This window comes from Nelumbo lutea, chromosome 3, assembly GCF_056320005.1.
Source record: "Nelumbo lutea isolate HS-2025 chromosome 3, American lotus-T2T, whole genome shotgun sequence".
Classification (NCBI taxonomy): Eukaryota; Viridiplantae; Streptophyta; class Magnoliopsida; order Proteales; family Nelumbonaceae; genus Nelumbo; species Nelumbo lutea.
This window is the reverse complement of record NC_142686.1, coordinates 52,023,835-52,051,632: the sequence shown is the minus strand read 5'-3', so window position 1 is coordinate 52,051,632 and position 27,798 is coordinate 52,023,835. Positions and strand designations below refer to the sequence as shown.

At 38.6% G+C, this 27,798-nt stretch overlaps 1 protein-coding gene across 4 annotated transcripts; it reads right to left on the bottom strand.

The window, feature by feature from the left end:
* Positions 1-270: 270 nt before the first annotated feature.
* Positions 271-27,160, bottom strand: LOC148864953 (CASP-like protein 5B3). 4 transcript variants are annotated; one of them, XM_088981310.1, is made up of 4 exons: positions 26,414-27,160; positions 936-1,068; positions 718-827; positions 271-640 (listed from the first exon to the last, which is right to left on the bottom strand). In XM_088981310.1, the coding sequence occupies exons 1-4, from the start codon at positions 26,542-26,544 to the stop codon at positions 532-534; spliced, it is 483 nt and encodes a 160-aa protein (XP_088837436.1). In that variant the 5' UTR covers positions 26,545-27,160; the 3' UTR covers positions 271-531. The 4 variants fall into 4 exon arrangements, with proteins under 4 accessions (XP_088837436.1, XP_088837435.1, XP_088837437.1 ...); XM_088981309.1 differs by having other exon boundaries at positions 271-572; positions 641-827; positions 26,414-27,113; XM_088981311.1 differs by having other exon boundaries at positions 271-572; positions 641-827; positions 963-1,068; positions 26,414-27,040.
* Positions 27,161-27,798: the final 638 nt, after the last annotated feature.

Below are 27,798 nucleotides of genomic sequence, written 5' to 3'. Positions count from 1 at the left end.
AAGTCTTACTAACTTTCACCGATCGCGTTCATCTCTCATTGTTCATCAGGCCGAAACAGAATCTAGTGTTTAAATTATTCCAGTTATACTAACGATGAAACAGCAATCAGAAGTTGGCATGGTTTTATTGACAATGCAAATTAGATGGTTGTTGGATAATGAAACCAGTTTCACCATCAGTTGGTTTTTGAGAATTATGTCGCATGATTGACCGGAGGGGGGCAGTGAGTCTAGTGACGACCATTCTGGATGAATTGGAATACCAACAGAGGTCCAAATTTTGATGTAAAATTATTGCCCTAAAACCAAAAGCTGTGTAAAAAAATTAGCAGTGACATTGGAACCTCCAAAGACAATTCTTCAAATTTCGTCGGATAGAATACTTTCAATTTTCTTTTTCTTTTTCTTTTTTTTTTTATACACAGTTTCGTCTTTCAACATTCTCCATAGAAATATTTTTTTTTCCAGGCATCCAACCTTCGCTTCTTAGACTTGAATCCTTTACCGTTCCTACCATAGCCCAGCTCTGAGTTAGAGAGGCTTCCATTCATTTAGCTGTTGAATTTTGTATCCTGTACATTTTTTTGCTTTCTCATTTTCCATTGAAACAAGGATAGAACTGTTCAAAAGAAGTCCTAACCTGCAGCCAGAAGCCAAAACATGATAAGAGAAGATATCTCAATCATCATCCAGCTCACAAAGGCCAGGCAGACTGACATCTGGAATTTTGGGCAGTCTGGCACACTGTAGCCTCTCAAATCTCTGGTGTATAAAACAGTTACCCCTGCTGCAGAGGATGCTGCTGCTAGAGACAATGTAGCTGTGACCTGTAATAATACATCCAAGACCATTAGATGTTGACTTGAATAGAAACACAAGTTACTTGGATTCAATAAAAGAGCAAAGGCATTTTAGAAACTTTAAGTGAGGCTAACCCAGTCTCCAACAACAAAGAGGCTGACCAAAGTAGTATTGTGAAGGATCTTCTTTCTTGCCAAGGCGTATGCATCCATTGATGCCAGTCCAAAGCTCCAGATGACTTGCAAACCCATTGAAGCAATCAGGTAGCTGCAATGGACAACATAAAGTTCAGAATAAGATTAAAAACCTCCACCTACAACAATGAACAACATTATACTAAGACACAGAAATGAAAACTACAGGCAGTAGATCCAATAATTTAGAAAAATTAGCAGTGTCTATGCTTTTAATCCCCTAAGACATGTTGAGGACAAATGATGCTACTGTTTGGCACCGTGTGCATTTCAAGTAGCAATGCTGCCATCTCAGTAGACCTCTTGCTTTGAGACCATTTTGAGTTAAAAACAGCCAAAAAAAATGCTTTGCATAGAAATCCATGCAGGGATATTTGAAGAAATGCCAAATTGATACTCCTTGCTCTAAGGGGCAAAGTCTCAATGCTCTGGCTGAGGTGGCATCTGTTATGAAATCACAAACCTAAGATCTGAAACCAATTGGGAGAGTTTGAAGAAATGCCAAATTGATGCCCAGGTGGCATCTGTTATGAAATCACAAACCTAAGATCTGAAACCAATTGGGAGAGTTTGAAGAAATGCCAAATTGATGCCCTTGTTCTATGGGGCAAAGTCTCAATGCTCTGGCTGAGGTGGCATCTGTTATGAAATCACAAACCTAAGATCTGAAACCAATTGGGAGAGTTTGAATAAATGCCAAATCGATGCCCTTGTTCTATGGGGCAAAGTCTCAATGCTCTGGCTGAGGTGGCATCTGTTATGAAATCACAAACCTAAGATCTGAAACCAATTGGGAGAGTTTGAAGAAATGCCAAATTGATGCCCTTGTTCTATGGGGCAAAGTCTCAATGGTCTGGCTGAAGTGGCATCTGTCATGAAATCACAAACCCATGATCTGAAACCAATTTCTGGTGTTTGAAGAAATGTCAAATTGATGCTCCTAAAACAACTCTAAATGCCCATTAATAATCCTATTGCAACTAAAGCCAAAAATAAAATAAAATAAGTGTAATAAAAGTGTTAACCCGCTTATACCACTGCCTAGGAGACTGCTTTAACACATATGGTCTTCGTTACCTAAAACAAAGAAACCTTCCGGTTAATGCATGTAAAATTTCCCCTTAAGTTCACCATGTAAAAATGCTTCTTGACATCAAGCTACTCAAGCTCCAAGTCAAATAAAGCAACTATAGCAAGCAACATACAATAAAACTTTGCTTCACAACTCGAGAAAATACTTCATTTAAGTCAACACCTCTTTGTGTAAAGCCCTTAGCCACTAAACATGCCTTGCACCTTGCATCTTCAACCACTGGGATTCCATCTTTCCTCTTGTAAACCCATTTGCACCCTACAATCCTCAGGCCTTGTGGTGGTCTCACAAGCTCCCAAGTTTGAGTCTTGTGGAGAGCCTCAATCTCTTCACTCATAGTAGTCATCCACTGAAATGACCCATCACAAAAGATAGCCTCTCCATAAGAACATGGATCATGACCATCAATGTCCTCCACAAAGCAAATGCAACTAAATCATCATAACCGTATCTCTGAGATGGTCTTACTTGCCTCCTCTGTCTGCTTGTGGCAATACTATATCATTATTCCTCAGGTGCATCTTCAACTGAGGATCACGTAATTCATCATGAATAGGCTGAATTGAAGTACCATCTCTCACTGTCTTTGGAGTTTCAACTTCCAACTCCTTCATCCCTATCAATATCAACAGATCCATTTCCCTCATAGAGTGTAGCAGACTCATCAAAGGTCATATCCTTGCTAGTGATAAACTTGGGTGACTTGGGATCCGTACACCACAACTTGTATCCTTTCACCCCAACTACATAACCTAGGAGTATATATTTCTTTTCCCTAGGCCCAAGTTAATCACTTCACATGAGAACATGCAGGACAACCAAATATTTTCAATTTGAAAAAATCAACATGAGAACCAGACCATACCTCCTTAAAAGTCTTTTAACTCAATAAATGTTGAAAGAGATATATTAACCAAGTAGCAAACCATGTTTACAATTTCAACCTAAAACACTTTTGACAAACCAGCATGTGAGAACATGCAATGTACTCTCTCCAAGAGTGTTCTGTTCATCCATTCTGCAACACTATTCTACTGTGGTATTTTCTGATAGTATGGTGTTTAACAATTCACTCATTCTTCCAGAGGTCATCAAATTCACCTTAATAGAACTCCAAGCCACTATCTGTTCTCAAATGCTTTATTTTCTTACCAGTCTTCTTTTTAATCAAAGCTTTCCATTAGTTGAATGTGACAAACACATAACTCTTGTTTTTCAAGACAATGCACCTAGAACTTTCTTGAATAGTCATCAATAAATGTCAACAAATATTGTGAACCACCCTTATAACTGGAGGACCACAAAGATTAGAGTGATAATCAATTGTACCTTTGGTTTTATGAATAGCTACACTAAACTTCACCCCGCACTAACATAATGCACATAGAAATCCAACTTACTAGACTCTGGCCACACAGCAAAACCCCTTTGTTCAGCTTTTCCATACTCCTCTCATTCATATGCCCTAGACACATATGCCATAACTGACTGGAGACAAAATCAAATCAGCTAAAGAAGAGACATCAAAACAACCAATAGAGGCCACTAACTTCCCTTTCATCACAGCCAGAGCACCTTTAGAAACCTTCAAGACTCCACCTTCAATTGAAAAGTGATAACCAAGGGAATCTTCAATGCTCAAAGATACGAGGTTTTTCTTTATTTTTGGAACATGCCGAACCTCCAATGTCCTAACAATACTATCATACATCTTAATCTGAACTGTGCCCACACAAACAACAGAGAGCCCTTTGTTGTTCCCCAACAACATTGTACCACCATTCACTGCCTTGTAGGTGGAAAACCATTTTTTATCAGGAAAAATGTGAAAATGTACAACCTGAATCAAGAATCCACTCATCACCTGAGCAATTGATAGACACTTCAAAAACATTTTCAGCATCATTAGAACTTTGTCCTTCATTAGCAACATTTACAGCTTTAGAGTTCTTTTAGACTTCTTCCTTTTATCTTTGCACTTTGGACAATTCTTTCTTATGTGCCCAACCTCGTGATATTCATAAAACTTAACTTTCCGAGATTTAGATTTGATCTTGATTTGTATAAATGTCTCTACCACCTGATCCCTTATCTTTTGTTCTACCTCTCGCAATCAAGCCATCTACCTGATTCTCAACCTAATTGACACCCGTCTTTTCAACTATTTAGAGTTCAAAGCTGCTTTAACATCATCCAAAAAGATACTATCTCCCCCATACAATATGGTATCAACAAAATGTTCAAATAAGGAGGTAACAAACATAACATGATAAGGGTCGGATTTTCATCTTCAACTTTTGCTCAATATGTCTCCAATCAAGTATTATTCTATTGAGTTCATCAAGTTGTGTCTTTAACAACTATACCTTCTTTCCTCCAGAGAGTTTACAACATTGTTTCAAACACAACCAGTTCATCAAGGATTTGGTCATGTAGAAGATTTCCAGTTTAAGGCATAACCTATCTGTTGAAGTCTCCTCTACAACCTCTTCAACACCTCATTGGACAGGCAAAATTGAATCGAACAAGGTGCATTCTTTAGAAGATCCTCCATTTCGTCTTCAGACATCATTGTTGGTAACTGGTAAGGCTTTCTTCTCTTTCAAATTATGGGACACAAATATGCAGCAACCCAAGTCCGACACATCCACCATAGACCTCAATAAAATTTCCCCCTCAGCTTCTCCTCCACAAATGTTGGGTTGGGTCATGGGCCACAAATGTTGGGTTGGATCTTGGTGGGTCTTTTAGCCAACCCACCACCACCTTGGAGTCCCCTTCTATTACCAAACTCTCCACACCTAACTCTTTTGCAATCTGAGTGCCTTGTAGGAATTGATATAGTTCTGCCTTTGGAAAGTCTCCATTCCCCATTGGTCCTGAAAAGAGTGCTCTTAAATTCCCTTCCTTGTCTCTTATAGCCCCTCCTATTCCAAATGGACCTAGGTTGCCTTGACTGCTCCCATCAAAGTTTAGTTTCAGAAATATCTTCAATGGGAGGTGTCCAAACCATCCTTGCTTTTACCTTCTGTACTGAACTAGAAGCAAACAATGTATAACCCTGGTCATTACACACTCCATAATTTGTTGTTTGCTTCTTTCCTTCTCTTGGAAGATTTTGGCATTTCTTTCTTCCCATAGTGTCTAGACCACTACTGCTCTAATGCACCTCCACATTATTTTTCCCCTTCTCTTTGGCAAAGCAGAGGTTAGATGGATCAAACAACATTTTAATCTCCATTGGAATATTCCACCTACACCCAAAGAAAGAAAAAAACCAATCTCAAATTTCTATAGCAAATGAGCAGGAGATTAGTAAGTGGTCACCATTGGATTTACATAGAGTGCACTAATTTGGGAAAATACATAGAAAAGGTCTCTTCTTTTGCAAGGAACCTAGAGTGTTAATTTTCCCAAAAGCCACTTCCCAACAAAAAGCCTTAATTTTAGGGGGAATCAACTGAAATCAAATTTCTTTCCAAGGAAAGGACAGACAGGAAGGGGACTAGCAAAGAGCTTTACAAAAGGAAGCACAAGAAAATAAACCTTTAGGACTTGGGCACCAAACTCTTCTATCTGGTTTAGAGAGCTCTAAGTAGAGATTATCAAGAAGAAGAAGAAGCTTTGAAAGACAAATAGCCTCCTCATCTCTCAACCCTTGTCAAAACCCAAAGTCCTAATTAAGACTCATAGGCAAAGAAGGACAAGAAAATTCGAAATCACCTCATTTTTATACAAAGAGATAGAATACAAAGAAGGGAACAATTCCTTTAAAGGTTGGCTACCAAACCAAATATCTTCCCAAAAATGAATTAAGTTCCTCAAGCAAACACCATACCTGATATACCTAAGGAACTGAGGGAGGAGGCTATGAATTGCTTTCCAAGGTGCTGCCAAGGTAGCCCTTCATGATACACACCAACATCCCAACCATTCTCCAATCTCCCATGTATTCTAGCCACTATCTCAATCCACAAATTTTCCCTCTCTAAAGGCCATCTCCATAACCATTTCCCTACAAGAGTTGTATCCTTCTTTCTTATTGTTATTGGATTTGTATTTAATTAAATAAAAAAAAAGAAGGCTTCTGGTATGAGCCTAGAAGGAGAAGGGATGAAGAAGAAGAGAAGGGTCGAACAGAAAAAGGCTCTGTAGTTTCTTTCGAAGAAGAGAACTGCCGCCCAGAATGTTTAATTCATCATAAAAGGTAAAATTACACTATTACCCCTGTATATAAATGCTTGAGAATAGAGACAAATAAACATTGATTTAAAGAAGGGAAAAGACTAAAATGACCCTAAAACAAAGCTGTATTTTAACACTCCCCCTCAAGTTGGAGCATATATATCATACAACTCCAACCTGTTATAAATGTATTTCATCCGAGCACCACTCAAGCCTTTGGTAAACAAATCAGCTAATTGATCTTCAGACTTCACGAATGGGGTAATGATTTCTCCACTGGCCACCTTTTCTCTAACAAAGTGGCAATCCACCTCTATGTGTTTGGTCCTCTCATGATACACTGGATTGGAAGAGATATGAATGGCAGCCTGGTTGTCACAAAATAGCTTCATGGGGGTTGTGATTGATATTCCCATCTCTTGTAACAATTGTCTCAACCACACCAACTCACATGTAGTGTGGGCCATGGCTTTGTACTCGGCCTCAGCACTACTCCTAACCACCACATTCTGCTTCTTGCTTTTCCAAGTAATCAAATTCCCTACCAAAAAGGTGCAGTAACCAGTTGTTGATTTCCTATCAGTAACCGACCTTGCCCAATCAGCATCTATGTATCCTTCCAAGGAAGGTTCTCCCTCTTTCTTATACAACAACCCTTTACCTAGAGCCCCCTTCAAATAGCGTAGAACTCTAACAATACCTTCCCAATGGGTTATCCTTGGGTTCTGCATGAATTGGCTCAATAATCCAACGCTGAAGGAAATGTCAAGTCTTGTAATGGTTAAATAAATCAGTTTTCCAACTACTCTCTTGTACTGTCCAGGATCATCTAGGAGCTCCCCCTCACTATCAGACATCTTCACATTTGGATCTATAGGGGTATCCACTAGCTTTGCCCCTAAAAGGCCAGTTTCTTCCAATAGGTCAAGCACATACTTCCTTTGTGAGAGAGAGATTCCCAACTTTGACCTTGCCACTTCTATGCCCAAAAAATATTTCAAGTTCCCCAAGTCCTTTGTCTGGAACTGGTTTTGTGAAAATCGTTTGAGCTTTTCAATGCCATGCTCATCACTTCTTATGATAATGATGTCATCAACATAGACTGCTAACACAATCTTCCCAGAGGTAGTGTCTCTATTGAACACTGAATGATCAACCCTACATTGTGTTATCCCAAACCGTTGTACTACACTATTGAATCTCCCAAACCAAGCCCTCGGAGATTGCTTCAACCCATAAATTGCTTTCTTCAACTGACACACCTTACCTTCCTCCCCCTGGAGGTTGCTCCATATACACCTCCTCTTCTAGGTCACCGTGAAGAAATGCATTTTTAATATCCAACTGGAACAATGGCCAATCAAAGTGTGCACCCAGGGAAATAAGCACTCGGACCGAACCCATTTTAGCTACAAGTGAAAAGGTATCAGTATAATCAACACCATAGGTTTGTGTATACCATTTGGCTACTAAGCGTGCCTTATACTTCACATTACCATTGGCAAGATGCTTAACAGTGTAAACCCACCGACAACCAACTGCTTTCTTTCCTGGAGGCAGAGAAGTGAGGTCCCAAGTATGATTAGATTGAAGAGCATAAAATTCCTCATCCATCGTCCTTTTCCATTCCGAAGAGAGAAGAGCATCTTGAAGAGATCTAGGAACAAACACAGATGATAAAAGGGATACAAAATTCCGATAGGATGGAGATAAATGGGCAAATGAAACATAATGAGATATAGGATGTTCAGTACAAGCATGTTTACCTTTGCGAAGCATAGTGGGAAGATCAAGGTGAGATGGATTCGTCGACGGAGGAGCCGCTTATGGCGGAGATAGGGATGGAGAAGGTTGAAACACAATACCACGAGGGTCGTGAGCATACACTCGATGGGTCGGTGGTCACATTGACTCTTGAACAGTAGGAGTAGGCACAGACACCTCCTCCACTGGTAAGGGAAGAAGAGGTGGGGATAGAGTATCAAGGGAAGTAGGTTCGGGTGAGGAAGAAAAAGGAACATTTTCAAAGAAAGTCACATCAGGAATAACAAAGGAGCGCCAAAGGGAAGGACTATAGCACTAATATCCTTTCTAGGTCTGAGTGTACCCTAGAAAGACACATTTAAGAGCACGAGCGTCCAACTTATCCAACAACCGCCCTAAGTGATGAACAAAACAAGTGTAACCAAAGATACGCGGAGGCAAAGGGAGTGGAGATTGAGAAGGAAAGACAATAGAAAAAGGAGATGAGCCACTTAAAACGGAAGATGGCATATGATTAATGAGAAAGCAAAAAGTAAGAACAACATCACTCCAATATTTTTTTGGAACTGACATTTGAATCAAAAGTGCCCGAGCAGTGTCAAGTAAATGTCTATTCTTCCGCTCAGCTACTCCATTTTGTTGTGGAGTAGAGAAGCAGGATGATTGATGTATTATGCCATGAGATTCAGAGAACATACGGAATGGGCATTGAAAATATTCTTTTGCATTGCCAAATTGAAAGTATTTAATGGAGATAACAAATTGATTCTTAATTTCAACACAAAAGGAAAGAAATATATCAAACACCTTTGTACGAGATTTCATTAAATAAATCCAAGTCATTTTTGAAAAATCATCAACAAAGGAAATAAAATATTTAAAACCATTGTAAGATTCAACTAGACAAGGACCCTAAACATTTGAATGAACAAGTTCAAAAAGATTCGAGACTCTAGTAGGTTCCCTTGGAACAAAAGAGACACGATGATGTTTACTAAGCTGACAAGCTTCACACTATAACTCACGAACAGACACAACCTCTGGAACAAGACTCTTGAGAGATGGAAGAGAAGGATGACCCATCCAATAGTGCCGCTACAATGGTGTAATAGAGGAATAAAGAGTTGTTTGTGACCCACCACCATCAAGATAATACAGTCCTCCAACTTCATGCCCGCCACCAATCGTCTTCCCCATCTTGAGATCTTGAAAAATGTAATAAGATGGAAAGAATGAGATGGAGCAATTCAAAGATTTTGTCAACTTACTGGCAGACATAAGACTAAAAGGAAATTTAGGAACATATAGGACCGATGGTAAAGTAAAATCAGAATGTAACAAAACATCACTAGTACCAGAAACACGGGATGTAGTACCATCAGCCAGAGTAACCAATTGGGCGGTAGAGGGAGGGGATAAAGATGCAAACAGGTCTGAGGACCCAGTCATGTGATCTGAGGCCCCAGAATCAACAATCCATGGTTTAAAGGAAGAAACAAGACATGTTGTACCTAACTTTGCAAGAGTTGCAGTATTACCGAAAGAAGAAGACAGACGAAGTTCTTCATACTCTTCTCGGGTGATGGAAACCATTTCCTTCTCCTTCCCAGTACCTAAAGCAATGGAGTCATCTCTCGTAGTACCACTATCTCCTTCTACAGTAGCATGATTGGCCCAAGTAGAAGGTGGGCCATGTAGATTATAACAATAGTTCACAATGTGTCCTTCCCGTCCACAATAGCTGCATTTTTTGATCATTCCTCAACCAGCAATATTGACACCATGACCTCTAAAGTTCCCATCTCTACCACCATTGTGACCTCCTCTCACACCACGGTTACTACTTTTGGGATAGCTACTTCTACCACGTGAGCCACCTCTATCACCTCTGGTTGCGGCTAGGGCTGACTTCTCTAACGCTAGAGAGTTATCTGTATGTGGACTCATAACCCTTCTTACTCTGGTGAAGACTTCTGATAGTGTAGGTATGTCACTGCTACCTAAAATATGGGCACTCATTGGTTCAAATTTAGTCCTCAATCTGGAAAGAAAACGTGCCACATCCAACTGATCTCTCTATTGTTTTTGCACTTTGTTAGTGGAAATTTTTTTAGTATAATTTCTCACATAACATAATTCACCCAATTAGACTAATAACTGGGATTTTTGTTATTTGGGTAATCCCCATTCAGAAAATCACGTAGATATTCCCTTAATTACATCTCTGCTAGGGGCAAAGAAAACCTTTTGATTCTGATTCAGAAGTACCAATGAATAGAGACTAAACTAAGTATGAATTTTCTACAGAATTTTCCTTTGAAAACTCTGGTATATATTCCCTCTTTATTTGAGAAAAAACCAACATATAAAGAAACAAACATTGTATGCATAACAAGTAAATAGGTATCATAAAAAGCATGTTTCATCAATAAGGCTACAGACGGCCTTTAAATTATGGTTGTATGCATTATCATGCTGTGAGGAACCATAATCAGCCAAGTTTCATGAACAAGGCTATAGATGGTTTTTCCCCTCACATGGTTAGTAGGTTGTAAAGAAACCATAATCAGCCAAGTTTCATGAACAAGGCTGTAGATGGTTGTCTCCTTACATGTATTTCAATATGAAACAAAGAAGAAAAGAAAAAATAAAAGGAAGAAAGAAAGGAGTGAGAGGAATTGATAGAATATGGGTTTCCATCTCATGTGAGAAGCACAAGTAGTATCATATTGAAGAGGTGTAGGAAGAACACAAGATTCCCTACCTTCTTCCTTTTCCTTTTGTGCTCTCCACACCAATCTTCTTCTCTTTTCTCTTCCCACTTGTTTCTTAATGCTAGAAATCCTGCAAATCAATTAGTAATAGCCAACAAAAAGGGCATTAGCTTCTTCTCCTTGTAGGAGAGGGGTTTATATAGAGGAGGGAGGTGGTTAATAACTCCCCACTCCCCTCTTCTTAGAGTGCCAAGTGTCACCCCACTTAAAATGGGTTAAGGAGGGGAAACAAAACTTTTCCTTCCTAAGGTGACAAGTGTCCCCCCACTTCAAGTGGTTAGAGGAGGGAAAATAACTCCTTCCTAGGGTGACATGTGTCCCCCCCACTTCAAGTGGTTAGAGGAGGGAAAACAAATCCTTCTTCCTAGGGTGACATGTGCCCCCCCACTTCAAGTGGTTAGAGGAGGGAAAACAAATCCTTCTTCCTAGGTGACATGTGCCCCCCCCACTTAAAGTAGTTAGAGGAGGGAAAATAACTATCTCCCCTAGGGTGACATGTGTCCCCCCACTTCAAGTGGTTAAAGGAGGGAAAATAGTCATCTTGTTAGAATAGGACAAGTGGCACCCCCTCATAAATAAGTGGAACACCTCACAAGAAATTAATTAAAATGGATTTATTCTTCTAGGGCATGCTGTTCCACTAAATGGGCTCTACTACAGGCCCATTAAATGCTTATTGCATTATAAATAAGCCCAAATAACTTGGGGCCCGTTGTTCACTATACTAGACTGCAGGCCCCTTTCTTTACTAAAACGTTTCAGCCCACCAATAGGATTGATTGGGCTTATAAGAAAGCCCTTTTCTCTTCTTTATTATTATTTTTTTAAGCTGTGACTAGAATATCTTAGTAACCTGCTCCCAGTTCAGCAAATTTATGAACTTAACACACTTTGAGATCAACCGAAAGAGGCCGATACGAATCCAATTGATTCCGCAAACTCTTCAAGCAAGCATAGTACTCTTCCACACTCCTATCACCTTGCTGTAATTGAAAATTCTCCTGATACAATTGATAGATTCTAGTTACATTGTCTTGTCCAGAATACAACTGCTTAGCATGTTCCCAAATTTCTTTCGCAGCGTCAAAGAACATTAGGTTCACATTGATATGAGGTTCCATACTGTTCCAAAGACATGTCATAATCTGTGCATTCTCATGGATCCAATCATCATACCCTGCAGCTCCTGGGTCTGGTTTGTTTTCTTTATATTTTAACTTTGCTCTCACCGTCAAATTTACCTCCACCGACTTTGCCCATGGTACGTAGTTGGTACCATTAAGTTTGACCGACGTCATTTGTACAGCCATGAAATCAGGTTGTACCATCACACTAGTTTTGCATTCACTGCCAGAGGTAGCCATCAGTTACTTCTGCAATACTCTCCCTAGACGAACACCTTCCCGACTCAACAACAGCATTCAACCGACTTGACTATTGTTCTTGAAACTTCAACAGCATAGCTGCAATCCATAAACCTGGAACATCAGCATAAAAACTTCTTCTACGAGTCAACCAACCTCCCAATTCCTAGAAAATAACCCACCAAACACATCAACCGCAACCAAGAAACAACCAAACTTCATATTCACAGTCCCTCTTCGAACTGCCAAGTAGAGGGAGTCTAAACCACCACCAAACAGTCAACCAACGATGCAGGTTGAGGCATAGAAGCCTCTAAACCTTCTGGGCGATCAGTCCTTTTAGGTTCTTCCCCTTCCTTTCTTCTCGTATTGGTATAAAAAACTCAGTCGAACCAGTTGCAGGCATCCTTCACTGATGCAGTCAGGAAACTCGATCAACCAGGCTCTGATACCATGTTATCAGGCCTGTATTTAATTAAATAAATAAAAAGAAGGCTTTTGGTATGAGCCTAGAAGGAGAAGGGATGAAGAAGAAGAAGAAGAGGAGAAGAAGGGTCAAACAGAATAGGGCTCTGCAGTTTCTTTCGAAGAAGAGAACTGCCGCCCAGAATGTTTAATTTATAATAAAAGGTAAAATTACACTATTACCCCTGTATACAAATGCTTGAGAATAGAGACAAAAAAACACTGATTTAAAGAAGGGAAAAGACTAAAATAACCCTAAAACAAAGCTGTATTTTAACACTTGGAGCAGATTAATGTGTTATTTAGGTTCCCCTTTAGAGAAAATAACAACCCCTGGTGTACCAATTTGAAGAACTCCTGTTTATTGTTTCCTTTAGATTGCTGCAATGTGATAGTAAGCTGCTGTAATAAATAGAAAGAAAGAAAAAATAGAAAGAAAAGAAAATAGAAGAAGAAAAAATAGAAAGAAGAGAAAATAGAAAGTACAAAAATAGAAAGAAAAAACTTTCTAAATCAATTCTTCCACAATCCTGGGAATATATACAATTCTATTTTCAGGTCTGAACTAGTAACCCCACGTTTTCCAACAAAAAAACACTAATTCTGGGAGGAATTGGTCTACCCCAGACTTCCAAAACTGGAAAAGGGATTCCAAAGACAGGAGGGGAATGAGCCAGTTCCTTGAAGAAAGAGGAGAAAGAGAAGATACCCGAAGGAGAAGGAGCCCAAATCCTACTATCCCTCCTAAGGGGGTCAATAACCACCCCCTCAAGGATATTTAGCAGGTCAGCAATGAGGTTCAGTTCCGGTTCTCTAAGGGCCCTTCTAAAACCCAAATTCCAACCAATGGTTGAATTAGAGGTGGTCAAAACAGTGGAGACAGGCTCATTTTTAAACTGTGATAAAGAATACAAGGAAGGGAAAAGTTCTTTCAACGGAGTGCTTCCCACCCAAACACGATCCCAAAATTTCACACAGTTACCGGAGCACATATCATACCTGATTAGAGGAAGAAAAGAAGTATGGCATGAATTGATTTCCAAGGAGAAGCTCTCATAGCCCTAGTTGAAACTCTAGAGTCCCAGCTATCCGCTACTTGCCCATGAATACTTAAGACAACTTGAAGTATTCTAGATTCATTACCGATGAAGAACAAAAGGAACTCCAGATATATCAATCTAAGATACGAATTCAAAGAAGAAAACTTGATGAACTACCTCATTGCTTTACTGAGATCTCCAAACCATCTTTAGAATGTAACAATGGATACTTGAAAAATTGGCACCTTAGACTTGTGCATTTTCGAATAAGAAGAAATTCTGAATAACCAAGATGTGCAGTTGCTATCTAAAGGAGAATGACACATTTTTGTAGGTTAAAATTTCCTTCTATTTATCTCAGGTAGTATTTCCTGCATATTAGGAAGAAGTCAAACTCACAGTATGTAAATGGTTTAAGATAAGACTACATGTTTTTACTAATTTTTTCAATTACTACAATCTTGGCAACAGATGTCCTAAAAATAATCTGCTCCAACTTTAAAATATTTATCCACTTTGGCAATCAATTTGATGTAGCAATCTAAGCATGGGATACATCATAATATGGAATACTGGAACCTTAGTGGATTGACATTCCACAACCTGAACCCAATCCTAATCTGATCAAGGGCATATCAAACCCCATCCCAATATGATGGGCAGGTTACATGATTAAACCATCCCATTGACATCCCTATTTCTACCCATCTCAAAAATTATTTATTTTTTAATTCTTCAGAATTAAAAAAGAAAACCAGGTAAGAATAAGCACAAATACACTTGACTAGAAACCAATGGTAAATATAAAGAGTGTAGTGTCTAAGCATTATAGATAGAAGGAACATACTAGCCCAATTATTATAGTGCCATCGATTTTGAGACTAAATCTTTCAGCCATGTCCTGTAACCCTTTATGAACTCTATAAAGTTCTGAATCCATTTAAGTGAACTGAAAACTTTATAGTCTGTCTTAAATCATAAAAGGCACATCTATTGAAGCTCTTCATCAAAGTTACTGGAGTCTAAATCCATCAAGACTTTAGATTTCATCTATATGATCAGTCAAGCAAGCTGCAGTTAAGTTACATTTCATGCTTATGACAAGCCTCAGCCTTTAGACTCCTGTTGATCCAAAAACATGGAATACAAGCTTCAAGATGACATCTGAAAACCAATCATTTACTAATGCAGTTTAGACTAGCTAAATGCTCCCTTGTCCTTACACATCTAACTCTTTGGTATTTACCAGATCAAATCTGAAAATCTTCCCAAAGTTGGATGCATATCCACACTAACCCACTCATATTTTTTAGGTCATTCTTCAAATTGGTGGTTATATTTGCTCCATACACAATGTTGAGAAGTGGAGAAGTTTGATATTCCTAATTGATCACAAGAATCTTGTGGCATTACCTTGTTACAAATCAATATCCTTTAGCTGAGCTTTTCTAAAATTAACTGTTCACCTCGTATAATTGAAGGGCTTAATGTCCTTCAAATTAAAAGAAAATGGGTTATGATATTAGTTGGACATCAGTCACAAAGATAATAGCATTAGGAGTGCAATGGGTTATGATACAGTTCCTTAATATTCCCCATCCCATTAGGAGTGCAACTAGGTAATCCTTTCAACTTTTCCTGTTTAAGTATCACCAGCCAAGGTACTCATAAAAAAATGTATCACCAGTTACATTTAGAGGACCTAAAATTCTTGTTCTGTGAGAATATCATCAATTAGTTCGCTTTACACCATGCATTTATTCCATCCTCCGGTCTTCTGTGTATTCATTTGTGGCAACATGTTCAAGAAGAATCTAGATGATACCCCATTGCACAATCAATTCTTCACACTTACTCTCCCCCTTTTGTTTCTCCAAATCTCCATTTTCTCAAGCATACATGGAAAGAATTCACTTGGACCAATAAGAGATGATAATCCATTGCAACCTCGGTTGTGTTCCCTTTTATGAACCGAGATTTACTTGGACCAATAAGAGAGATGGAGATGAAAATGTCATGGAAAGAATTGGCATGGATCTCAGTAAAGAAAGTTGGACAAGTACATTTGAAGACACTAGGTTTATTCACTATTCTAGTGGATCAGATCGCCTCCCAATAGCTCTTGACACTAACCCTCCAAAAGAAAAGCTCAGAAGATCTTTAAGGTTTGAAGACATGTGGACCTTGAATAAAGAATGAGGATTTATTAAAGATATTTGGGGAAAAAAGAGCAGAGGTCCAAGTCAAGCCAGGCTGAAAGGAAAATGCAAGAAACTGCAATCCACCCTTAGAAATTGGAACAGATAAGTTTTTGGGAAAATACAAGACAGGATAGACAATGTAAAAGCTGAGTTAGTAGTGGCAAAATGGGACTGCATGGGTCATTTTAGTAATGAGAAAGTGTTGGATTTGGAAAATAGACCGCATGAGGAATTAAAGAGAGAGATGTTATATGCTCAAAAGTCAAGGCAGAATTGGATGGCTTTGGGTGACAGGAATACAAATTTTTCCCACAGAGCTACTATGAACAGAAGGGCCAATAACTGAATTGTAAAAATTAAAAATGGTAAAGGGGAGTGGATTTCTAGACACAAGGATATTTTTAAGGAGATGGAGAACTATTTTAAAATATTGTTTTCTTCCTCAAATACTGGAAATACAGAGAGAGTGGTAAATGATTTAGAAAGAGTCATAGAGGAAGATAATTGGTGGCTTTAGAGAGAGATAGATGATGAGGAAATCAAGGAAGCTCTATTTCAAATAAACCCTAGGAAAGGTCCAGGATTGGATGGTTTCCCCAATTCTTTATTCCAAAGGTACTAGAACATTGTTGGAGGTAGTGCTGATGCTATTATGGATTTCTTTAGGAGTGGGAACATCCATAAAGATTTAAAGAAACTTTCATTACCATAATCTAAAGTGTAAGTGTCCTGAAGAAGCAACCCAGTTCAGACCCATTAGTCTTTGCAACATAGTCTATAAAATTATCGGAAAAATGATTACAAATAGATTGAAGCCCATTCATGGCCGAGTTATCAGCACCAAAGTGTTTTTCTTCTGGTTAGGATGATCTCAGATAATATTTTAATTGCCCATGAAACCCTCCATCATATGAAACACACGAAGCAAAAAAAAAAAAAAAGGTCTTATGGATTTAAAGCTTGACATGAATAAGGCCTATGATAGTGTCTAATGAAGCTTTCTCAAGGCTATCCATAGTAAAATGGGATTCAGGGAGAAGATTGTGGGGTGGACTATGGATGTGCCACATCTATTTCCTATAGAACTCTGATAAATGGATGTCCTACTAAAGAGGCACCCCTTCTAGAGGCTTTAGATAAGGTGATCCTCTTTCCCTCTATATATTTCTGATTTTCTGAAATGTGCTTTCTAGAATGCTTAAGAAGCTATAATTTGTAGGTACCATCTCAGGCATTAAAGTGTCATTTGCTAGCAATTGCCCCTTTGTTTGCCATGCCTTCTTTTTAGATGATTCTTATATCTTCTTAAAACTGACCTTGCTGGCAATGATGCAATCAAGAAAATAGTTGTGGGTTATGGGGAAGCATCTAGGCAGCAGGTAAACTTCCAAAAATTTGAGGTCTATTTCAGCAAAAATCTGCACCATAAGTTGCAAAAAGTTATAGAAAAGTCTGGGAATAAAAATGGTTAGTAAGCCCTTAGTGTATTTAGATCTGTCATCAGAGCTAGGAAGATCTATGGTTAAGGCTTTTTCCTACCTTCTGAGTAGAGTGGAGTCTAAGGCAAAGCAGTGGAAGGGTAATTTCTTGTCCCCTGCCGGAAAGGAGACCCTCATTAAAGCAATTGACTGCTATCCCTACTTATACAACGTCTTGCTTCTTGTAACCCATGGGTTTGTGTAAATAGAAGGACAAAATTATTTGAAATTTCTGGTGGGGTGAGAAGGATGGAAAAAGGAAAATCTGTTGGGTGGGTGGGATCAGCTTACAACAAACAAGATGGATGAAGGATTGGTATTCAGGGATATCTATTGTTTTAACCTACCTTGTTAGCCAAACTCTCTATGGGCCAAAATAATCAAAGCAAAATATTTAGGGTCCAAGTGTTTTTGGTCTGTAACTCAAGATAAGAGTGACTCTCAGGGTTGGAAAAACCTGCTTGCTGCAAGAGAAATCCTTAAGCACAGAGGCTGTTAGGCTGTAAATGAAGAGAAGGGCAGAAGAATTTGGGAAGATCCTTAGCTACCAAAATTGAATTGCTTTAAACCAATGGTTCCCCATTCATTCTAATGTTCAAGAGAAAGGGCCTTGCTCAGAGATTAAGGTAGGTGAATCAACTCTGAGGGAGCTCTTCAATGGCAAGCTTACATCAAACGCAAGGTCAGGGTCCTATTTCTTCTTTCTTTGACTTGGGATGCGAGAGTAGGGATCCCACGGTCGAGCACCTAGAGGGACTCTCGGAGAGGGAGTCAAGAGAAGGGAATGTGAGTGAGCTTAGGGTGGAGATGATGGAAAAGGGAACGAACAACGAGTCCAAAGACTGGGAGGTAGGAGGTGACAAGGAAAAAGGAGGTAGCTTTAAAGAAGGTAAGGGTGAGAAAGTGAATGCCTTGAAATAGTTAAATCAAGATGCTCGGCTTTGGAACGATTCTGATTATTTGGTATCTGAAGTGGTTGTTGGAAGACTGGGAGTTGATTTAAGCCGAAAGGCCAAAGAGTCTAGTTTGGTCGAAAGTGGTGATGTTCTAAGGATTCCAAAGAAGTCCGGAGCTTCAAGTAAGCTCAACATAGTTCATGTCACAAAGGTTTTTTCAAGGCTAAAAGATGGTCTAGTGGAATCTGGGCCGACCAACAAGTACAAAAGAATCTAAAAGAAGGGGAATAAAACTCAAAATCTAGAGTCTTGTGAATCCTCGTTTAGAATTTTCATCATCTTCCGAAGGGGCTGGTAAGTTGATTCCTCTGGTGGTTTCTGAAATGGGAGAAGTCGAAAAAGATTGACTTATCAGGGATTACAAGTAGGGACTGAACTGATGAGATGAGGCCTCTATTGAGGTGTTGCCGAAGGAAAGGGATGTCAAGAAAGGAAGTGTAGATTTGAAGACTCTAGTTGATTAAGAGGTGGAAACTGGCAAGTCTTTCCTAGGATGAGAAAGCTTTTCTAGGAAAGCTTTTGAACTATTTGAAAGAAAGAGGAAGGAAGAGAATATGAGAAAGGCTTCTGAAGCCTTAGGGGGGGAATATGCGATGAGGATGGAGGTTTAGAAGAGTTTGGTGAGGTGGAAGATTGATCTGTTCCTATCAATGTTTTAAAAACTGACACAGAGGTTGAACCATTTTTGTCTTCAAGTCGTGGGTCACCGGTTCAACCGTCCGAGTTGAACGAGTTAGACCATGCCATGTCAGCATTTTATATATTTAAGTATATCTATAGTTATATACATATTTATATATGTGTGTATATATGTATCTGTGTGTGTATAAACACATATTTTATCAATAAATAATATGTGCGTATATATATATATATATATATATATATATATATATATATATATATATATATATTTGTGTGTGTATAAACACACATTTTATCAATAAATAATATATAATTATAATCTACATATAATATATGCATTATTTTATGTTTAATTTATATTTTAATTCAAATATTAAATTTTTATTTGTAAAAAAAATAGTGGGGCAAGGCACCTATGGCACCTTGGGATGCATAGATATCAAAAAGTTACCCAAAATCAAAAAGAAAAAAAAATATCACCTCAATCGGACATCAGAGTGCAAAGTTATGGCCTCCAAAAGTTTGCGTACATGTTTAATGTACAACCCATGACCCAGTCACCAAGTCGAATAGGTCAACGGCCCGACTGTCCGTGTCAGATAGTTTTTACCTAGTCAACAACTTTTGACAAATTTTTGGGTATCACGAAAATCAAACCCGAAATCATGGCCGGGTGACAATTTGAATGGTTCAACCGGTCAGGTCAACGGCAGGTTGAAAACGAGTCTTGTTTTGTTGGTGATGCAGTTGTTTGCAAATGCGGCTTCTCTTTCTTTCTTTTTTGTTGTGTTGATGTAGGAGCGTAGTAGGAGATGTTGTTGGGTTTGGGGGTGTTGTCTTAACACTTGCCTTTTAAGTTGTAACTAGTTTTTCTTTTTAATAAATTTTTATTGTTAATTATCAAAAAAAAAAGGTTCCCGTCCAGCAAACCCTAGTGTGGAATTTGTCAAAGACCTAATTGATGCAAATAATAGGTGTTGGAAATGGGATATCAACTCTCAAATGTTCCGTCAGCATACTATATTGCAAAGGAGTTGGATAAGTATTTTCCAATTCCACTCCTAAAACCCTAGTTCCTTTGAAGAAACATTGGAGTAAACTCTAGTCAATGGAAGTAGAACCTAAAGTTAAAAGTTTTACTTGGAAGTGCTGCTTGAATAGTAAAGCAGCATAATCAAATTTGACTAACATAGGGGTGATAGATGATCCTACCTGCCCTATTTGTGGCTTTGGTCAAGATACTAATATGCATACTCTTTTCTTCTGTAATGATGCTAGATGCACCTGGTTTGTTAGCAAATTAGGGATAAAAGTTTATGCTTTAAATGCATTGGCAGCTATAGTGATTGGTGGAGAGATTGGGTTGATTCTCTCTCTTCAGCTGAAGCAAAAAAGAGCAAATTGTTAGAATACTCAGCTGTTCTGCTTTGGCTAATTTGGAAAAGCATGGTGCTGAATGCTAATAGGTATATGAGGAATTTCCAACAGGCAAGGGAGTTGGTCTTGAATCCCTCCTCAATTCCAGCAACATCTAGTGGCAGTCATAGCCACAGTAAATGTTTTTGGAGCCCACCAGGCCTTGGTTATATAAAGGCAAACTCTGATGGTGGTTTTTTGGCAACAGGCTCAACTTCTTTTGGTTTCATAATCCTAGATGAGAAAGGGAGTTTTTCTGGCAGCAAAATTTGCAAAATCATAGGCTGTTTCCCCCCAACAATCAGAAGCTATTGCTATGCTAAAATGCCTGAAATTTCTTAAGGAAAAGAGTCTAAAAAATGAGATAGTGGAAGGACATTGCAAAGAGATAATGCAAAGTTTAATTCCCAATGAGATGGCAGCAGAGAAAGAATCTTGGTTTATCATCAAACACATCTAGGAATTGACGAAAAATTTTAGTGTCAGGTTCAGCTTCGTTAACAGAGAAGGAAACAAGGCAGCCCATGCTGCTGCTTCCCATGGTTTTCAGAAATCAGGATTGGCTATCAGTGCAACTCCTGATTGACTTTCTTCGATCTTACTCAATGATATTTTTTTTTCTGGTTTTCCTTAGTAAAGTCTGTAGGATAATTTTTCTGTTTCCTGGTTTTATGTTTCTTTAGTTGTGTATTTTTTCAATTTGATGGTCGTATCTTTTGTTTTGCTTCTTTCTGAACGAAATCTACAGATTTTGTACCATAAAAAGCATATAATGCATTTTTTGAATAAAAGTATATGATGCATTCAACCGACCTCCATTTCCTCAAACACCAATCAGTACAGAAAAGGACACAGATTGTCTACAAAGAAAATAAATTTTGAAAAATCAGAGGCTCATCAAACCAGGCATATAATGTCACTACCAGCTTCTTGATGTTTTGAGTTCCTTTTGACCAATTTTCACAATAGGAAACTGAGAATCAGTTCAGATGTGGCATAGGACTTAGGGAATGTACAGAGAAGGAAAATAGCTCTATTAGGGAAGTGGCTTTGGAGATTGCCTTAAGATAGGGATAAACTGTGGACAAAGGTGATTAGTGAGCATTCATGGGCTCTTAGACAATGGATGGGATGTTGGTGTACTGCCTAGGGTAAACAGAACCTCTCCTTGGAAGGCCATCAGTGCAATAATGCACTACCTATGTTCCTCCCTTTTACTAGGTACAATTTGTGTAAAACTGTTCAGAGATGGACAGATCTGCACATTGGTCTAAAACATTGGAGCTGTTCAGAGATGTTTCCACAAATGACTTATTATGGAAATGGTCTGAAGTGGTACAAACAGATATACACAAAGAAGTAGTGATGATGGAATGGAAACCTCCAAGGCCAAACAAACTGAAATTAAATTTTGATGGGAGCTTCTTTGGTAATCCAGGGAGGGCAGTATAGGGGGGTTTTCAGAAACCACCAAGGTGCAGTTGTGGCCTTATTCTCTGGGTCAATTGGATTTGGCAACTATGGCTCTCTTACAAGGACTAAAACTGGCAACACAGATGGGTGTCAGAGAGCTTGAAGTGGAAGGAGATTCCTTATCAATTATTTCTTGGGCAAAACAAACTATTTCAGCTCCTTAGAAATATAAATTTTCCTTCAGGGAAGCTGTGTGATATCTGTCCAAGACTCTTAAAGACTAGCCAAACATCAGGTGGTGATTGCACAATGTTATGAGATGAGAAGTGATCAGTTGGTGTGGTGTCCCAACCTCAGATGATCTTTGCTGGATCAAGAAGCGGATGAGTTCATGCTGTTGCTAGATAAGTTAGAATAGTCCTAGCTAACATTGTCTTCTAGTGATGGATTGTGGTGGAAGGAATGCAATGATGTGATGTTTTCAGTGAAATCTTTCTATCTATCTCTGATCATGGAGGAATTAACTGCTAATCAAGTAGATGGAGTATGGGCGAACCCTGTCCCACGAAGAGTGGAAGCCTTTGCTTGGCAGGTAGCACTAGACAGTATACTAACAACAAAGCATTTGAAGAGAACGGTTTCTCTATGGCCAGTTACTGCTACCTCTGCAGAAAAGAGGAGGAATCAATATTGCACTTGTTCTTCTCCTGTGAAGTGGAAAGTTTCATCTGGAAATTTTATTCCTTTCTTTTCAGCATGCCAGTAATCCAGCCTTCCTCACCTGCAGAGATATTCTCAGCCTGACCGAGGTTTAAAGGAAGCAAGAAAGCAAAAACATTGTGGAGCTGCATCCCTTTTGCAGCATGTTGGACTTTTGGAAGGAAAGAAACAAACGGTTGTTCGAAGACAAGTCCAAAAGCATTGAAGCTGTGGTGGCCTCAGTAGGAAAGCTTATTTCAAACTGGGTCTCGATTCTACCACATTTGACCGACTTAATAGTGTAGACCTAGAAGAAAATTTCTGGGGTGTTCTTGAAATTCCAGCTTGCAATGTAAACATGTTTTCATAGTTTCAGTTGTTTGGGTGTTATCTTGATACATTCTAAAGCTGTATTTTCTTTTTAATTTTAAAAAAAATTCTTCTTTACTCTTCAAAAAAAAAAAGGATAGAATAATGAACTGAGTATTAATATTGACCATTACAATGGAGGAACAAAACATGTATGGTCCAAATTTTTGTCTGTCACCCCATGTATGTAGCCTCTGCTTGGATTCTGGTAAAATGATCACATACCTACTAATTTCTTGTCCATTTTTGTGCTTTATCTGGGCTTGGTTCTCTTTTATCTTTGGTCGCAGGTGGACACCTCCCCCGGATGTGGTAAGCCTTTTTTGACCCAACTTGCTTTTCTACATGTTCCAAAAATGCCTATCAATTTGTATTTTGTTAGTAGTATAATAAATTCTTTAAATTGTTCAATAACCTTCTTCCCTTCTTGTGTTATTTAGGATTTGGCCTCGGGGAAGAGTCGGTAATAGTCAAGTTATTTTGTGGCACAATCGCCTTGATCATTTGTCTTTTGAGTCATTAAAAGTGTTGCTTCCTAAGCTATTTAAGTTAGTGTTAGTGTCTGATTTTATGTGTCAAACTTGTTAGTTGAGCAAATAATGTTGAACTTATTTTCCTTTGAAAAATAATAGATCTAAGTTTCCTTTTCATATTGTTTATGCTGATGTTTGGGGCCCTATTACTTTGCCTTTTGAGATTGGCTATAAATATTTTATTACACTCATTGATGACTATTCCAAGTATACATGGGTGTATCCATTGCGGTCAAGAGAAGAAGTTCCTAAAATTGTAAAAGAATTCCAACAAATGGTTTTTACTCAATTCAAACCAAGATCCAAATCTTCCAATCTGACTATGCCAAAGAATATTTCCATAGTGACCTTATAGAATTTTTTGCTTCATGTGGATCCCTTCACCATAGCTCTTGTGATCAAACACCTCAACAAAATGGTGTTGCGAAAAGAAAAGATCACCATTTTCTTAAAGTTGCTTGTGGGTTACTTGTACATATGAATGTTCCAAAACGGGTTTTGTCTTAAAGCTACTCTATGTGCTGCTTATCTCATCAGTCGTATGCCTTCTCAGTGATTAAAGTATGTGGCCCCACATCAACTTCTTTTTCCAAAAGCTCCCATGTTCCCTATTCCACTTCGTGTTTTGGGGTGTCATTGTTTCGTCCAAAATTTGTCCCCCACCCGTGGTAAACTTGATCCTCGCATCATTCCTTGTGTCTTCTTAGGGTATCCCTCTTCCCAAAAGGGATATCGGTGCTTTGATCCAATTTCCAGGAAATACTACATTTCCATGGATGTGTCCTTTTCTGCGAGTGACCCTTACTTCTCCATTTCTCCTCAGGGGGAGTGTAGTAGGGTTGAGCAGAAACATGCTCAGGTTCACCTTCTATTCTTGATCCTTCCTCATTTCATGTATTTTTTCGTCAACACGAGACAGCTGAGTTGAAGAAATGTGGAGCATCCGGATGCTAAACTGCCAGTGCCATTGGACTCCCAAGGGATAGATCCTATTCAACCAAGTACTCTTGTTCCCATTTATATGATTGATCCCATTAAAATTGATACTTCTTCTGTTGATGGCCTAAACATTCCCATTGCTCAAAGGGTGTTAGGTCTTGTACTACAAATCACCCTATTTCCCATTTTATCTCTTATGAGAACATCTCACCCTTTTTTAGTGATTTCCTCTCCTCTACTAACGGTGTTCCTATTCCCAAAAGTGTGGCAAAAGCCCTCTTAATTCCTGAATGGATAGATGCAATGAAAGAGGAAATCAATGTCTTACACAAAAATGGCACATGGAAATTGGTAGATCTTCCTAAAAGAAAAGAACCAGTAGGATGTAAGTGGGTTTTTACAGTAAAGCATAGAATTGACGGTACAATAGAAAGATATACAGCTTGATTAGTAATAAAAGGATTTACTCAGGTGTATGGAGTGGACTATGTAGAAACATTTGCTCTAGTGGAGAAGATGAACTCTATCAGGGTCCTCAAATATCTTAAGAAATTTCTAGGTGTTGGGTTGTTCCAAAAACATGGGCATTTGAAAGTTGAGGTATGCACATATGCAGATTGGGCTGGATCTGTTGATGACAGAAAATCCACCAATGGTTATTGTACCTTTGTGGGAGGGAACCTAATTACATGAGAAGCAAGAAACAAAGTGTTGTGGCCAAGTCTAGTGCTGAAGTTGAATACCAGACTATTCCTCATGGAGTGGCTAAGATCATGTGGATTAAGAATTTGTTCGGAGAACTGGGATTTACTATGGATAATCCCATGTCCTTATATTGTGATAACAAGGCAGCTATCAACACCGCAGCTAATCCTTTTCTTCATGATAGGACCAAACACAATGAGGTGGATAAGTTCTTTATTAGGGAGAAACTTGTTAGCAGAGAAGTATGTACACCCTATGTTAGTTCTGAAAAGCAGCTTGTAGGCATCTTCACTAAGGGTTTACATCACTTATGCCATAATGATCTGTGTGACAAGTTGGGCATGATTGACATCTATGTCCCAACTTGAGGGGGAGTGTGTTCTGTTGCTAGTAGTTAACTACTAGACGAAGACTGTTCCTAGTAGTCAACAACTAGACGAAGAGTCGACTACCAAGGCACTGTTGTAATATTCCCTCTTTTATTTTGTCGCCCTAATATAAATAAAAATGTTGGCACCACCAAACCTCACTTTTTGACTCCAAATCTTCTCTTCTCTTCCTTCTTCTCTCTTCTATTCAGCAACTTTTCTACCAAGAAAACTGGCATAATTGGAAGATTTCATCCAACTCAAAAGAGAACATGTTAGCTCCAAGTAGATTGGTCAAATAAATTAAAAGGGAAGACAAGAAGTATTTTGTTTCCAAGAGAGCTAAAAGTGACAGTTAATGTTGTCATCAGAAGTATCAATAACCGACTCTTTTCAGACCAACTGAAGATGCAACCATGCTAATATTATTCTCTAAAATCCTACCAAGTTATTTAGGCATCCAAGAATCAACTACTAAGATTTCCAGAAGATATGGAGAATTGGAGTTCACCAACAACATGACACCAGGGACATTCTCAAAATACATAAAAGTAAAAACTATGAAATTGCTTCTATCTCAGAATTTCTCTTCACAAATAAGGGTCAATGAGACAAGTAGCGATGTGATAAGAAGTAACCAGGGTCTGGTCTCTAATAACTTCAGGATGTAGGGATTTTATAAGTAGATATTGAAACATCTTACATTCATAAGATCACCTGCAAGATGGCACGACAACTAAGACAAAAGTTTCCCCACTTTTGTCACATTGATCTGATCAATAAATTGTCATCCAGTCAAGAAGGGTAAACATTCCAGAATCAAAATGAGGTAATACCTAGGCCTTTGGATTATCCCGACATCTACTAAGCACCAATCCTTGTGAAAAATCCAGTAATATTCCGAGGAATAATATACCATGATTTACCAGCTTTAATTAGATGACAAGACGGCCAATTTCATAATGAAAATAAAAGTTTGAGAAGCTGATTTGAACTGAAAAGGCAATATACCAGAAAGCTGTGGAATTGAAGAAGGTTGGTGCAGTTGCCATTGTAATTATTGAACCAACCGCGAATAAACACTGTAAAATCCGAAGAATGAGCGCAGTCAAAGTCCCAGGTGTTCCTGGAAAATCCTTCATTTTCACGAACCCAGAAAGAAGAGGAAAAAAATTCAGAACCTTCACCCAAGAGAAAGAAGAAAACCCATCTTCTCTATCACAACAACACAGAAGAAACCTCCATTAAACCCCAGATAAGGGATCGCACATTGAACGCCCAGTTGGAAAGAAAAAACAAATAAATAAATATAAATAAATAAACAAAACTAAAAAGAACCCATTTTCAAAGGACCCTCTGGTAGAAACCACCCTTGGCACCCTAAAACCGATACCAAGAGAATAAAATAGAAGCACTGATGTAAAAGAAAAACTGGGAAAAGGAAGGTTTGAAACAGAGCTTGAGTTGGTGGAAGGAAATACAAGCATCTCAGACGAAAAGAGAGTCGAGAGCAACAGTGCACCAGACGGCTAAACTTCAAGCTCAAGAAGAGAAAAAGCAGGAAAAAAAAAGTCAGAAATTAGAACCAAACAATTTCCTTTGCTGCTCCGGATATTCACACTTCAACCAACAAAAACAGTGCCAGCGGATTTAGTTTGCTTTTGACCGGGCAAGGTTGCATTCGACTGGATGGAAAGTGGAAATCCAGGATTTTTTTTTTTTTTTTTTTTTTTTGCCACCTTCAATGAGAAAAAGAATTCGTCGTTGTAAGGAGGGAATGCTACTTTAAGTGGTGAAAAACAAAGCCACGTCGCCTATATTTTTAAAAATTTGACGTAGACTTAACATCCACCATAAAATTAATTATTCCGTGCTCTTTAAAGGGAGCAAAAGTGAACCCACCTCGAATTGCTTCCCTTTTCTTTTCTAACGATCTCGAATTGCTTTACCTTTTGGTAAATAAATGACTAGGACGACCCCCCACCCCAGCCCCCGGAACCATGGGCCAGACCTCTCTACTCATGAACTTTGGCCGTTAGACAAAGACCCTTTGACCGTTAAATTAGATGATAGAAGACGTTAAATTACTAAAATACCCCATTAATTTTTCTCTAATTTCTTTTCTTTTTCTTGCCCGTCATCTCCTTTCTCTTTCTTTCTTTCTATGCTCCTAATCCATTCCCTCATAAACCTACAAAAGAACAGGTCCTCAAACAAATCACACTGTCAGTCAAACAAAAGAACAACTAGATATTGAGAAAAGAACAGCAACAGATACTCTGTTCAAGAAATGTTGTCTTTCTTTCTTTGTTTTTTCACATGTTCTGGTTTGATTAATCGCTCTTGCAGCGATGGATGGTAATTGGTAAGTCGTTGTTGTTAACTATTATTATTTT